At 39.3% G+C, this 15,803-nt stretch overlaps 1 protein-coding gene across 1 annotated transcript in view; it reads right to left on the bottom strand.

Moving 5' to 3' along the window:
- PRDM2 (PR/SET domain 2) overlaps positions 1–15,803 on the bottom strand; it is a 121,033-nt gene that overhangs the window by 18,805 nt on the left and 86,425 nt on the right. Inside the window, 1 exon segment of the mRNA XM_065575401.1 lies at positions 10,016–14,486. Coding sequence (XP_065431473.1) covers positions 10,016–14,486 — 4,471 coding nt within the window.

Genomic DNA, 15,803 nt, shown 5'->3' with positions numbered 1-15,803 from the left:
AAATTTTATATTACTTCCAAGACTTTAATTCTAATTCTCTAATACACCCTGCATTTTATAATTTACTTACCATGCAAAGGTCAGGTCAGCTGCAGCTCCTGGTCATCAGTGAGATCCTCTGTTTTACCTAGTTTCCCTAGTGAGCAGACCATGGTACAGAAAGTCAAATGACTTACCACGGTTGCACAGGGAGTCAGTAACTAAACAGCTGAGATTAGAACCCAAGATCCCAGCTTCTTATCTGTGGCTTTATCAGCTAGGGTGCATTTCCTCGTCAAGGTCATTTTACAAGCTGATGGCCTGATTTTCATTGGTGCCGAGCACTTCCAGCTCCTGTTGATTCAATGGGAGCTGCAGATGGCCCACACCTTGGGAATTTAGGCCTCAATTTATTTTAGGGACATATGTTTGTAACGGAACACTCAGTGCAACAAAACCAAGTCTGCTCACAGGACTACAGGCTGGGAACTTGCTGCTCTATTTAATTGCATCATAACTCACTCACTCTCTGTGTAACTTCCACAAAAACTGAACCATGACTACCTCACAGTATTCTGGCTAACCCAGTTAACCCTATCATGCTGCTTTACTACACTTAGCAAAGTAAAATAGTTATTTCTCCCTGGTTTATATGCCACGCAAACAGCTCAAAGTAGCCTGCAGTTTAGCAGTTCTGGACTCTTAGCTGAAGCTGGGCTTTCATTTGGCAGCACCCACCTTTTACCATTGCTAATTAGTTAGAACACTGTGGCACAAATACTCAGGCCCACCATCACCTCCCAGATGGATTATGGCAGCGTAGTTTACTTGGGCTTGAATCAGCCATAAGAAAACTGCAACTAGTGCAGAATGCAACAGCACAATTTCAGCAACATGGACTGCCAAAAGCACAGCACACCGGGGCTTCCCCGCATACACCGACGTCTCATAGAGCCCTGCTTTGTTATTGTCCAAAGGGCTAAATGATCTGGGCTAAGGATATTTAAAAGGCCAACTCTGTCTCCAGGATCTTGCCAGTGACCCAGCGCCATTAGGGCTGGTGCCAGAGATGGGACCTTCTTGGGGTTGATCCCAGGCCATAGAATTCACCCACACAGGAACCAAAAGTTACTAAACCGTCACTACATTCTGGCCTAAATGCAGTTGAGGGGGCACTGGGGAGTCAGGGAACTTGGACTCTAATCCTGGTTCTGCCATTGACCTGCAGGTGTAACCTTGGATAAGTCACTTCACAGCTCTGTGCCTGTTCCCCCTCCCTCCCTTTAGCTCTCTTGGCTATTTACATTGTAAGCTCTTTGGGGATAGAGATTGTTTTATTCTGCATATGTACTGCAACTAGCAGAATAAGACCCTGCTCTTGGTGGGGGTTCTAATACTATTAGACAAATAATCAAATTTTTTACTTGACTTCCCCAACCCCACCACCTAGCACATTAACTTTAAAAAAGTACTATACATGCATTTTTCCCATGGGGACGAACAGAAATGCAGAGGAAACTCCAACTGACAGACGCTAGCCTTTCTGCTTAATTTGCTGACTCTGCAAAGGGTTCAGGTATGCAGTGATGGGTGTGGTATGGGAACCTAAAGAGAATACAAACACAGAAGCAATAGGCTGTCACAAGCTATCCTGTGCACAACTTAGATTCACAACATTATATAGAGGGATGATTTCAGGAACATGGATCTTTTCTTGCTCACAATAATGCAAAATAAAAGTGCTCCCTGTAAGGCTATACAATGCATATGATTACTTGCAGCCAACAAGACATGTAATATCAAAATGCAGCATAAAAGTACCCTACGGTTAATCAGGATGATAGGCCCATTAATAGACATACAAACAAAACTGGTTTAAAATAAATAAGGGAATAGGACTATCAACACTAAAGATTATGCTCATTTGTTTCTTGTAGAATAAACACCTTGATAAGATTTAAACCCCCTTCCCCCACTGATTTCTTTATTCAGTGTGGAAGCTCTGTGAAGCCTACTTAACATTTTGGTGAATTTTATCCTATGAATGTAGTGAGTTGGGATAGGTGTCTTCTGAAGAGAGTGTACAACACAATACACAGCATGTGAAATTCAATACCAGAGGTGGTCACGGAATCAAATGATGTAGCTGGATTGAAAAAAAAAAAAAGGCTGGGTAATTTCTCGTCCACCAATATTTTCAGCTATTCATTCAGGGCGCAATTTGCCCCAGAGTAACAGGAATGCACAACGTCCCATTTAAGATCTCAACATTAGGTTTAAGTGGTGTGTAGGGCCACTGTGAATGGGTGAATTTCACCCCCTACAGGTGGGGGAAACTGGGGAGGTACGTACAGCCATGACACCAGCTCTGAGTCCCCCGTGGAATCCCTTACACTGGAGATAGACCCTAACAGCCAGATCCATGAGTTTATAGCCCCATTTCTGCTGCTGGTGCTACTCTGTTGGTAGCAGCTGGGGCCTTTAAAGCTGCCATTAACAGCCTATTGAGGATTCCTGAGCTATCCCTTCCTGGTGTGGGAGCCCCATTACGTAATGCAGAGCTCTGGTGCACTTTAGGATTAAGCTTTCGATACCTACAGAAAAATGGGACTAAGAAAAAGACTTTTGACTGTAATTTATAATCTGCAAAAAACCTTGGGGAATGAGCTCATGTGCCCCAAAGGAACATCTATTAAATTAACTGAAACAACAACAAAAAATAAACAAATAAAAAAATCAAAGACATCTACCCCACTCCAAGTTTGAAGGATACACACATTTTCTTGTGTTTAGTGGGGGCAAAAAATGAATAGTTCTTAAAGGGTGAACGGACACAAAAAATACATACATTCTTTTCTATGTATGTTTTCATATACAGTAGAACCACAGAGTTACGAACTGACCAGTCAACCACACACATCATTTGGAACTGGAAGTACACAATCAGGCAGCAGTAGAGACCCCCGCCCCCCGCAAAAAAAAGCAAATACAGTACAGTACTGTGTTAAACTATAAAAATAAAGGGAAAGCAGCATTTTTTTCTGCATAGTAAAGTTTAAAAGCTGTATTAAGTCAATGTTCAATTGTCAACTTTTGAAAACAGCCATAATGTTTTGTTCAGAGTTAGGAACAACCTCCATTCCTGAAGTGTTCGTAACTCTGAGGGGTTTTATTGTCCCACCTCTCGCTGTAGTACCTGAATGTCTATAGATCCGAAGATCAAAAGAGGAGGGCTAGATCTCAGATCTGACGAAAATTCACTTTTGAAAACGTAATCTGGAATTAAAAATAAAATGGGAAATTGCAATAAAATATGAAAATGAGAGACCACCAAATATTTAAGGAAGATTCATCCAAGAACAAAACAAAAGTGATAGGAAATTACAAATCCTTTCTGTACTTTATGGTTAAAAAGGAAAATTATACATTAATTTCCCATAAACATTTTAAAACCACTAACAGCTGTTTGACTGAACCTTTAAGATGTCTTTACTGCAAAGTAATATTTTACCCTCAAATTCAACCACCAGCTTTAAAAGAAGGGCTCACAATGGGAAAAGTGGACACACAAAATGTAACAGTGTTAATATACAAAGCCTTAATTTCAGAATAAACATCAAATGCATCTTAGAAGACAGACTGGACTTTCCCAGCCAGGATAGGATTGTGGGGCAGAGCCAGGAGGTCAGGCCATATCACCTGGTCTGTCTGTGAAGCCAGTCAGCCAATGGGGCAACTTCACTGAGGCGAGCTCTCATGGGGTAATCAACATGTTTGCAACAGCTTCCTGAACTGGCTGGGGCAGTTGATAAAAGGATGTTAGAGATAGTATGAGAGCTAATCCACAGTCCTGCCAGGGCAGCATTGTTCCCTACACTACTAGTCCTAGTCTATAGGACTAATTTCTACTCCTGCTAGTCTAGAAGATAATAGTAGTTAAAAGAGGTGGAAAAGACCTACTAGCTCACTAGTTCCGTAGAAGGGTAGACTACAGTGCCAGAGTATGTATTAAATATCAAGTGGATACCTCTCACTTCATCTTACCAATATGTCAGGTATAGTCTCTAGGTAAGAGGGAAAAGCTTAATGTTTTCATTGCCTGAGTCCAAATATTTCAGCCACCTTCATTGTTGCATCCATGTGCAGATCATAAAGTGATGGTTATATAAATCCACAGGGTAGTCAGTCAATTACGTAAATGAGATGCAATGGTAAATGTAAAATTGCTTATATGGGAGAAAAGAGCTGCTTTGAAGAGCACGTTCTATTTACGGTCACCTCTTTTAGCAATGGTAATACCTGTACTCTCTTGAAAAAGATCAGATTTCATTTTGGAATGCAGATCTATACTATTTGGCATTTTTCCCTTTGGAAAAGGCTGTGCATGAATTCTGTGTTTGTGAAAGATGCTAGATTGAGAGCCTTACAGAGTGAAGGATACAATCACAGAACAGGCAAGATACAATGGCAATAGAAGCTTCTACCAAAACATCAAAACCAGGAGAGTAGTGACTAATTCATTGGTGATCTTACTGCTGAAAATAATCACAAGGTGCCAAATTGTGGTGAACAACCGCCCATGGGACAGTGGTCTGAGCACTAAATAAGCATTTGATGAGAAGTTTTAGTGCCAATGTTGGAAGGACTGGAAATGAATAGGTAAATGGATCTATAGTCCTTAAGCAACTTTTAAAAATCTCAATCTAATATCTAATGTAATGTGTAGGATGCTTTTCTAAACTGGTTTCACACTTCTTAATTTTCCTGGAGTGTGCCATGTAACTATGCATAAGTAATAAATAAATAAAATGTTTTCAATCACCAAAAATTGCAAAACATAACCAGTTATACATTTTACAGTGTCACATCCTATTCAACTGAATACAGTTATACAATTGCTAATGTAACCAACACGAACAGCGAGTCACTGCAGCATTCTAGTGTCTAGACCACACTAGGCATCAAACTACAGTGCACAACATTATGCCACATACAAAATGCCTTTAAAAGTATTTGCTCATCCACAATTTATTTGCAGCAATTAGTTTTTATGCATAAAACAATGTTCAAGAACAAAACGACCATAAAAACATAGCCTCATTGGGACTGTACTTTAGCACAGATAGACCCTGCGTTCCTTACAATTTTTAAGTGGTTAAAAGGTTTGATTACTACTAGAGGGAGCAGCATGAATATTTTAAACATGTTAAAAATGTGAAATGTTTCACAGGGTTTTCTGCAGAACTATGCCAGTTGCTTCTGACTGGCACCCCTGGTATGGGTAGCATAAAGCCTACAAAAATAAATACTTGTAGTGTGGTATTTACTTCCATACCAGGAAGTAAACATGGAGTTGTCTGAGAATCTCATCCAAATAAATAAAGGTATTTATTTGGATAGGCAGTCATCTGACTTCAATTTTGGATATTTCCCATCATTCAATGGCAAGTCTGTGTATACAGTGAAAGGAATCATGGGAGAATATCACACGATATCTTGTCCTGTGTTTTCATGCACTGTAAAACATATTAACTTGTTCCTGCAGCTTTAATTATGGATATTCGAAGAGGTCTATAAATAAAGATTAACTTAATACAAGTATCAGGGGGTAGCCGTGTTAGTCTGTATCCACAAAAACAACAAGGAGTCCGGTGGCACCTTAAAGATTAACCGATTTATTTGGGCATAAGCTTTCGTGGGTAAAAAACCACACTTCTTCAGATGCATGGAGTCAGTTACAGTCTGAACCACGATAAATTAAACTAAGTGTCATGGTAGGTGGGCAGGTCTTAAGTTGGTAAATTGTAACAGCTATGCTACTGGAAGATTTTAGCTTGGATACCAGGCATGTCATAATTCCTCCTTGCTTTGGAATGCAACATTCTAAAAATCCAAATTGTTCAATGAACCGTAACATTTAGTTTTGTGATAAACTATTTCAGAAAATAGGAATACAATCAGGGCATAAAAGTTTAAGTATTGTGTACATGGAATATTTTATTTACCTCTTACCAAAAAAAAAAAAAAAAATCAAAAGAGCACTGATTATTACACAAGTCTAATGCCCTTGCATTTGTAGTGGTATTATTTCAAGGTATTAATTTTACCCAAACCAACAACAAACGCCCCTGAAGGATTTATGTATATTTGCTTTGCTGAGCTCTGTGTTATTATCTAAAGGATGCAAGCTTACTTAATTCCTTCTAGATGTTTTTCTCATAGTCCACATTTAGCTACAAAAAGCAAGTTCTTCACAAGTTTTTAAAAAGTTTACTTTATTGGTTACAGTTATATAAAATGTACCACGGTAGTCCCATCTAGCTGGTCATTAAGTGCTTGCAACAGCAGAGAGATCTTATACATCTGAGAGATTTCCAAGGTTTATTTCATGCTGGAGGAAAAACAAAACAAAACCACTCTTCATTTGCTTGCCTGCACTTAAAATATATCCAACAAGGCTAAAATGTTTAAAAGCAAGGACAACCCCATTTGTATGTCAAATTGTAATTTTTAATGTTTTCATTAGAATAGTCTTTATATCACTCTCCAACAAAAGAAAATATAACTAACAGCAAACTTTAATACAGGCACACTCACCAGATTAACAACCCAAAACAAAAACAAAAAAATTTAATGTAAAATGTAAATCACATATAATACAATTGAAGTGTCCAAAACAATTTAAATAATTTTAAATATTTTATTTTTTTTTAAACTTGCTACAAATGCTTTATACAATATTTCAACATAAAGTCCCCATAACAGAAATGTAACAAAATGGGAATGATAGTGAAAGTGAAAGTGGCACAAATTCACCAAACAAGTATTAAACTACAAATTTTAAGAGGTAGATTACTTGTTAAGTCAAGGAGGGGGCGGGGGGAGAAGAGTGGGAGGGTGCATAATGGAACTAGCTGCTTTCCATCAACTGAGTCATTAATCCGGCAGGGTGTATAAATGCATGAGAAATGATATTTCCACAAAAAGCTCTTTATGAGCAGTAGGTTAATTTGTTGCTTTTAAGTTATTAGATAATGAGGTGTCAGACCTTTTACAGTAATTTTATTATACATTTATCTTTCAAAATATACACCTATACAGCCCCGTTTCTGGCCTGTTTATTAATAAAATAGTACACGGTATCCAATTATATGGAATTCAGAAATTGGTGCCAGTATTTCATTTCTATAGGAAGAAAGTTTTATTTGCATGTATAAATAGGAGATTGGGAAATTCATAAAATGTCCAAACCTGGTTTTTCCCACATCTATGCTGGGTATCTAAAAGACTTAAAAACAAAACAAAACAAAAAAGTGGGGGTGGAAGGAGAAAAGGAGGAAACTGTCACGCTAGGTTCCTCTCTACTAGTTAATTTAAAAGAAAAGCTTCAGGAGACTCAATACATGACAAAAATACTTCGAGTGCAGCAACATTTGTCGTCCCTGACTCTACAACGAACTATTGATAAAACAGGAACCTGCTTTGCAAAGTTTAAGCTGAAATGTCTTTTTGCATGTCATTCATCAAGATATGGGCAAAACCAGAAATCTGAGCTATCAGTTCAGTGGCAGCAGATTCTGTTCAGTTTAGCCCATATTGCTTCCTTCCTTTATTTATTATTAATAGTACCCTTCTCTTTGTATCTAAAACATCCTCTAGCCCAGCATATGTATCAGGCACCAATGAAGAAAACATATGCCTGACACTAAACATTAGCGCAAGAAGCCTGCAGGCAATCAGCTGCATTTTATGATTGAGAGTCAGTTTCAGCTGGTTTCGCAAGCTTGGTGGATTTCACATCCATTGGCGTAGTGCTTATCCTAAATTGAGCATTTAGGGATTTTTGTTTTGTTTTTACAGGAGGTTCCTAGAAAATAAGAAACAAAAGCTGAAGATAAATGACAAAAATAATAGTATAAGCTGTTTATGAACTGAATATGCTTCCAAAGAAAACACAAACCAAAAAGCGTGAGAAGTAGAGTTGAAGACAAACAATTGCTTAGTGAAGCAGATGGTTTTGAAAAATACTTAATTAAGATTTCCTGGGGAAAAAAAAATGCTTATGTGCAGAACAGAATCAAAGTTTGCTGACTGATGCCTGGTGTGTAATTAATTAATCAATGTATTAGGGCAAGAAACCCTTGATTCTTGACATAAATATCAAGGATAAGCAGGCAAATAAAATCCAGGTTTATGAATTTAAAAAGGCATATTCCTGAAACAAAACAGCAAACTTCCTTTCTAGCTGAACTATCCTTAAGACCAGCCAACAACGCAAGTCGCAATGGGAAATGACGGAATGTCAAAGCTGTCTCTATGTAAATCCTTATTCACACCATGAACACTTTGAAACAACTTACGTGCGTGCAAAGGATCACTTTTAAATAGCTAATCTCTGGCTCCAAATCCTGCTGATTTCCAGTATAATGTCTCATGCAAAATCCTTGGTTACCGAGACCAGTTTTACAGACCGCTCTTCAAGACAGAGACATTGATGTAGTGAGATAATTAGGGCTAGCTGGTTTCTCTTGCTCTTTGAAGACATTTTTCTGTATTATTGGCTGACAAAAAATTCAAAACCTTTTTTCTGCTTCTCTTTCTTGTGTGTGTATTGATTTTATTTGTTTATAGTTCAAAGTAACTGGAGTCTATTTCCCCTTTTGCCCACTGGAATTATGCGCCTGTGTTGAAACCTGTACTTTCAGACAAAATATTTCCTCCAAAGGGTCATTAAAAATTAAACGCCTGCATTATTGTTTAATCACAAGCACTGTATTGCAACCAGGAAAACCCCCCCCAAAAAACAAAAAAAGACAGCTCTCTCCCCATATGAGTTTTGGAACAGTTAATTTGGGAAGAAAAAAATGTAAGATCAGGCAGTTTCTGTCCATCACATCTGATGTTTACTATAATCACCCAAAAAGGGAGGCACTATTAAAAGAACTGAAGAAGTATTGAGCAGGAAAACTCAGTGGCCATGAGGCTGTAAATATGACACCACGTTATCCACTTCAGGATGGAAGGGACTGAACAGCTTTAAAGGATAGGAGATCTTCCAAACAATGGATATCCCTAGACACACAGGAATTCCCAATGATCTCAGAAGCACCTAGGCAGAGGGCTAGACCTTTATGCAATATGCCTAGGACCTATGTATCCCCATATACTTAGGAGTCCATTAGATACCATGCTGACCATGAATCCCTGTCAATACCTACCTCACAACTCCTTTGGAGGGATTGAGAGGTTTGGACCGGGAAGCCGTAAGAATTTCCACCCAGGATTTCCCCACTGGTTTGCTGGCAGAAAATGCCGTGTGGAGCAGGGAAGCCTGAGTTAGCCAGTCTCCCAAAAATCTTCTGAGAGGTTTCTGCTATGTTTTGTGGAGAATAAGGGAGATAATACTTCTGCTCAGGCTCAACTTGCTGACAAATTTTGGGCCTGATGAGTTTCCATTCTAACTGGTAGCTAAAAGTGGAGTAGATCATTTTGCCCTTAATTATATACTGAGGCAAGTAGTTAACAGATTTTGACCAACCCTTGTATTGTTACTATCTCTGTATTTATTTTTTCATTATACTTTTGTATTATTCTATATGTTATGAAGGCAATACTTAAACAATAGCTGATCCAAACTATTTAGGTAAATAGCTGAGGAATTCAGTTATGATTTTTAACATACAGAACCACTATGTATTAAATCTATGACCACTGTGTTTGACTGCACATTATATGTTGTAGCAAGGTCATGTTATCCAATGACATACAAATTTTGTTAAATATGTTTGCCAGGCTTTCCAATTCAGTTTGCTCCATCTCTCTGTGGATTATATTTCACGACGTGATTTGACAAAATGCCGAGATAAAGTATGTGCAATGTAGCTCAGCATGACTGAGCAACGGATCCAGCTGCAAGTTTTGCAAAGCTCAACCTTCTTTATCTTAAATGTGAGAAAAATTCTAAAAAGACCAGGGAACTGGAAAGCCCGTACGCAACATGTGGCTATTTTAGTCAAACTTGAAGCTAAAAGCTTACCTGAAATCTTTTAGTTCTTGTTTTGTACTGCTCTCTTCTCTCTTGTTTTCTATTGTGTCTGCATTAGCTGCCTGCTGTAAGCTCCGAGTGATAGGTCCTCCAACCCTCTCTCTAGATTTTACACTGAACCTATCTGTCTTTTTCTTGTTTGCCACAGCAGACTTACTTGGCAAAACGGCTTTATTCCTTTGTATTCGGACATGCAGTTTCCGGGATGTTTTGCTTGAGATTCCAGAATGATTCTTGGCTACCACTTTAGTTTTTTTCCCCTCAATGTGAGTCATTTTGGCCACTCTTACAGGGCTGGAGTTCCTTAACACTGAAGAGGGATTTGGCTTTTTGGATCTAATTGGAGGTATAAATTTTACATTTTGCTTTGATTTGAAGGATGCGGTAGGCAGCTGAATCTGCACAGGTCCTGAGGTTCGTGCTCTCGTCTTACCCAAGTGAGCCTGCATACTCTGCATTTTGATCTCCGCATCTGCCGTTCGTCTGCGCTGGTTGTTGCCTTTGTCGCCACTTGCAGATGAGGAGAAGCTCCCACTTTTTTTGGATGAATTTTTTTTAGAGGAAGGGGAGATGGGTTTTTTAGGACAACTATAAGATGCGTGTTTGTTCAAACTTCCAATGTAAGTGAATTCTCTATTACAGTAGGGGCAGATGTGGGAGTCCGACTCAGACACACTATTTTTCAAGTCTGCCTTCTGCTGTGCAGATTTCTTTTTTTGCAAGATTGCTTTTTGGACAAGCTGATTTTTCTTCTTCAATGCACTTAGTTTTAGCTTATTAGAAGACAATTTGCTAATCTCAACATTGAAATTAAGTCTTTTAGGTTGTCCCATTCGTCTGAAGGCATTTTTCCCAGGGCCAGCTAGAATGACCATGCCATTTTTAGGCTGCACAGTCTGCTTCAGTGGTACTGGATTTTTTTTGGGCGTGTATCTCTTTTTGTCGCTGGCAGAGGCACATGCCAAGATGTGTTTGTGTAATTCGGGCATGTTATCAACGCTCTTCCCACATTTTGTACAACGAATGGCAGTAGTAAAGGTCTGTGGAATATTATGGGTAGTGAAATTTGTAGCAGTGGCTCCAATACCCATAGGATTTCGATGGTGATACTGAAATGGAGGTGGTTTAAAGCTTGGATAGTGTTGATTGAGGCCCAAACGAACATCTGGATCTTTTGACTTTACTCCAGAAGCCATTATTTTTATGGTAGTATAAAGCTCTTCAGAGGAGTCGTTTAGATCTTCATCCTCCTCTTCTTTGGAGGGTTCCAAGGAAACTTCTGGTAGGCTTTGCATATGTTCTACATTTGCCTTACTGGGATCTGTAAAATTCTGGGGTCTTAGAGTCCCACTTTCAAACTCATGATGTGTGCATTCTTTGTCTGGATGGAGATCTCGCTGATGTTGTTGCAAATTGCACAAAAAGGCAAATTCCTTTTTACAGACTGAGCATACAAAGATATTTCCTACTCCATGAAGCAAAAAGCGATGTTCTGACAAGTCACTTTTTTCTCTAAACAGCTGTACACAGAATTCACATTTGAAGGGCCATTCTTCAGCATGAACAGATAAATGCTTAGTTAGGTCTTTAATAGAAAGAAAAGGGGATTCACAAACATTGCACACAAAGCTTTTATTGAACATTTCCTGAACTACATCTGCTTCACTTGAAGTCTCTGGATCTTCTCTTGGCTTCACGTGCTCACTTTCCATTTCCTCTTGTTTAAAAGCTATTATGGGGAGAGTACTTTCCAGATGATCAGCAGGGGAAACAACAGAAGAAACTACTGAAAGAGGAGGAGGAGAAGGAGATGATGAAGAGGAGGAGGAGGAGGAGGAGGAAGAAGAGGAAGAGGAAGAGGAAGAGGAGGAAGAAGAGGAGAAAGAAGAGGAAGATGAAGACGAGGAGGAGGAGGACGACGAGAGGTTTGGTGGACCAGGTGAAGCAGTAGTAAAAAGTTCAACAGAAGGAACAGGAGATGGAGAGGGAGATACTGTAGGTGAAAGGATTGGAAGTGGGGACTGTGTAGCAGTGTTATACAGTGGTGATGGGCACGAAGGAGTGGGAGTGACACTGGCAGAGGCACCTGGAAGTGGTAAAGGAATAGTAGGAAGGAGTGGAGGGGGTTGCGTAGCAAGTGTTAACAAAGGAGGACAAGGTGGTGGGGAGGAAGGATCCGTTGGCGTTAGAAGAGGGGGCAGCTGACACAAGGAGGATATAGCAGATGTTTGAGGTAAAGGGGAAGCAGGGGAACTATGAGACGGGGACTCAACAGTAGGTGCTGACACATCAGGATCAACATCAGGTTCTGGCTGGGGTACTGATGATTTACATGGACTTGGGCTTCTATTCAAAGTCAAATCAGGTGCGCTTTCTGTAGCTATATCCGTTCCATTATATTCATTCAGCAGAACTTTTTGTAACATGCATGTGGTTGGTTTCTTCTTTTTAATACCACTGCATGTTGGCTGCACTGAATTATTTTCTTTGTATTCCTTAACTTCAGTGTCACTATATGGCTTCTTATGCACACTTAGATCTAACACTGATTCCCAAGGAACCTGAGTCTTGCTTTTGACATCAGACCTTTGTTTTACACCACTAGATAAATCCAATGGCTGCTGGTTGCACACGCTACCAAAAGTTGGAGTTGCTGTCCATTCCTTAGGTATTTTATAGTCATCAAAACTCAGAGGACTCATAGTCTGTCTTTCCACCCTCCCACATAAGCTCCATACAGGTGAGTTGCTGTGACTTTCTAATTTTGGCATCTTTGAAGCTAGAACTGTATCATTCCACATGGTTTTTCCATCACTTTGTTTACCAAAGTCTCGAAGCGCTGGACTGTGCTGTGGAGAACTGGGAGGAGAGCTGGTTCTCCTTTTAAACCTACTAGTTACTGAAGGCAAAATGGGTGAAGATGTAGCAGAAGGACCTAATTTAGGGATTTCAGTTGCTGCTGGAGTTATCTTGTTACTATCCTGTGTCTGAAGAAGTTGTTTTAACTTGGATGACAAATAAACACTTTTTTCTTTATGAAAAGGTAAGCTCTCAGCTGTTGAAATGCTAAGAGGAAGATTTAACGAACATGAAGGAGTTATAGGTTCTGGATCTATTTCAGTTTTTATTTTAGGTAAAAGAGGAGGGCTGGTTGTTCTCCTCTTTTTGGATTCATTGCTTCCACCACTAGAAGGCTCCTTAGGAAGGTCAGTCATGCGTATTTGTGTAGACTTTAAATTTTGAGAAATTTCCACTGTGACTGGACTAAGTAAACAATTTATTCCATACAGGTCTGCAGAATTGGATTCCATCTCAATCACATCACAATTGCTAGTGCTACTGTTGGACTGAATTTTACCATCAATATAGTAATTTAAATTTTCTGAGATATTGCTAGAAATATCCATAATATATATGTCATCAGCTTCACCATCCTCTTCTAATTCTGTACTTGCTATGTACACACTCTGGGCTGGTTGGGCCTGCTCAGTTTGAAGTTGCGGTTCTTCAAGAATGAATCCTTTTCTCCTGACACCTTTGGGAATAAGATGACGCTCATGAACCCTACGCTGGTGCCTACGCATGTTAGTATGCGTTCCAAAAACCTTTTTACAATATTTGCAAGGATGCAATTCTTTGGGTTCCTTGTTCTCCTCAACAAGGGTAGAATTTGACATTTCTTGGGAGACCTTCTCAGAATCCAAGACTGCAAAGTCTTGCACAAGATTGGAAACATTTAATTCGTCTTTAAGACCATCATCTGCAAATGTCTGTCCATCAGCAACATCATCAGACTGCGGGGCCGAAGTTAGTGTTAAGAATGGTTTTCTTTTTGGCCCTGCTTCATGACGCCGCTCATGCCTTCGCCGATTAATTTGAGTGCCAAAGGCTTTCCCACAGTATCGGCATTTGAAAGCATGATTGACACTAGATATATGAATATGCATGTGGCGTTCAAGTCCTTGCTTTGTTGTAAACTTCCTCTCACAATGCTGACAGGGAAACATAAATGTTTCCTGGAAATCACCATTCGATACACCTTTTGCTTTAGGAATTTTTACAACCGGTGTTTTCTTTGGGGAGTTCTCTAGAGATTCTTCTGATATGCTTTTTTGTTCCTCCATAGATTCTAGCTTTTCTTCACATACAGCTGTAGGCTCTTTTCCAGGACTTTCTTCAGGTAAATTAGCATCTTCCACCTCTTCATCTTCATCTTCCTCCTCCTCCTCTTCTTCTTCCTCCTCCTCCTCCTCTTCCTCCTCCTCCTCCTCTTCCTCCAAATCATCTGATCCACAAGTTATTGCTCCTGGTTTGTCTTCAGGCATTGTTCGTGGCTCACTGGTAGGACTGGGGATCATTAGTTTTGGAAGAACATCTTGATTTACCATCTCCTGAATCACGGCTGTTTGTTCCAGTGACAGCACAGCAGAAACAGATGGCTTTTCATCTTCCTCTTTATGGTCTAATAAAGAAAGAAAAGGAGGAAAAGAAAGAAAAGCATTAGTGAATTTAGCAAATTTTCCACAATATTATAATTTCATTTCCCCTGAATCCCCTCCCCCCCAACCGTCACCAATATGCTCAATATTTATGAGGACTAGAATGCTACTGTTTGTTAAGATGTAGTGTTTAGAACAAAAAACTGTATTCATATTTTCCTGCTTGTAATTTTTTGGCCAACATGTAAGGGACTGCATTCAATACACTGAGAAACTCAGAATTACCGCTAACGTTGTGGCCAGCTAAGCCTCTTCCAAGAAAGAGAGCAGGGTTTTGGTACATTTCACTGTGTATTTTTGGATATTAAAACAAAAAACCTCAGATGAAATTAACTGACTTTTGTCACCATTTTTAAACTCAGGGAAACAAGATCTTAAATTTGAACTCTGCCTGGACACACATCTAAAATAGTCAGTCAGTCAAATAAGTTTTAGAGTTTGGCTGAAAAATAAAATTACTTTACATTTTGTTCATAATACACCAATCTGGGTTTGTTTGTTTTGTTGTGTTGTGTTTTTTTTTTTAAACACATTGTAAAACACATTATTGGAGCCAATTTGTTATTTTGCATTTCCTAAATTCTGTTTCCTGAGAAGCTGTAGAATCCCCACAGGCACAGCCCATCCTCTTTTGAATCAGATACACTCTGAGCATCATTTGCTGCTGTAAACTGGCTCTGAAGGCACCTTTGTATGCCAGTTTCATTTACCTGCCTTCAGTCATCATCAGTACTTACTGATGAAGGGAATGTAGCTACCCTGCTGATGATGTGCACAAGCAGAGTGCGTCACCAGAGCAACTGTGCAGTTAAGGCAAAAATTCCTCCGCCTCCTTTATATGTCTAGCTTGGGAATGCTGGGGTATGGGGGGGGGGGGGGGTGAGGGCGGTGGATGTCAGATTTCCAGGATTACTATTTTTAGTGGGTTGGTCAGAGGGTAGTTGGAGGAAAAGATCTTGAATGAAGCCAGTAGTTACATGCTGCCCTTACCTCCTTCAATTATACCTCCCACTGGTCCAACAACAAAGCCAGGGAAGACAGACTTTACATTCCTGATATTTCTAAACCAAAAAAACAATCAGGAAAATATCTTAAAAAGATCCTTCAGGCTTTTAAAATATACATCACAAAGTGAAAAAGGGCAGAAGCCAATTTTGAAAAATATGCTCTGCAAGTCACCTTTAAGATAGACTGCATCAATCGTTTTATGTGTTAAAATACCACCTCTAAAAATTCTATTCTGTTTGCATTATACTGCGCTTTGTTTTATTCTGTTGTAT

This window comes from Chrysemys picta, chromosome 21 (assembly GCF_011386835.1).
Source record: "Chrysemys picta bellii isolate R12L10 chromosome 21, ASM1138683v2, whole genome shotgun sequence".
In the NCBI taxonomy this organism is placed as follows: domain Eukaryota; kingdom Metazoa; phylum Chordata; order Testudines; family Emydidae; genus Chrysemys; species Chrysemys picta.
This window is presented reverse-complemented; position numbering and strand designations above follow the sequence as displayed.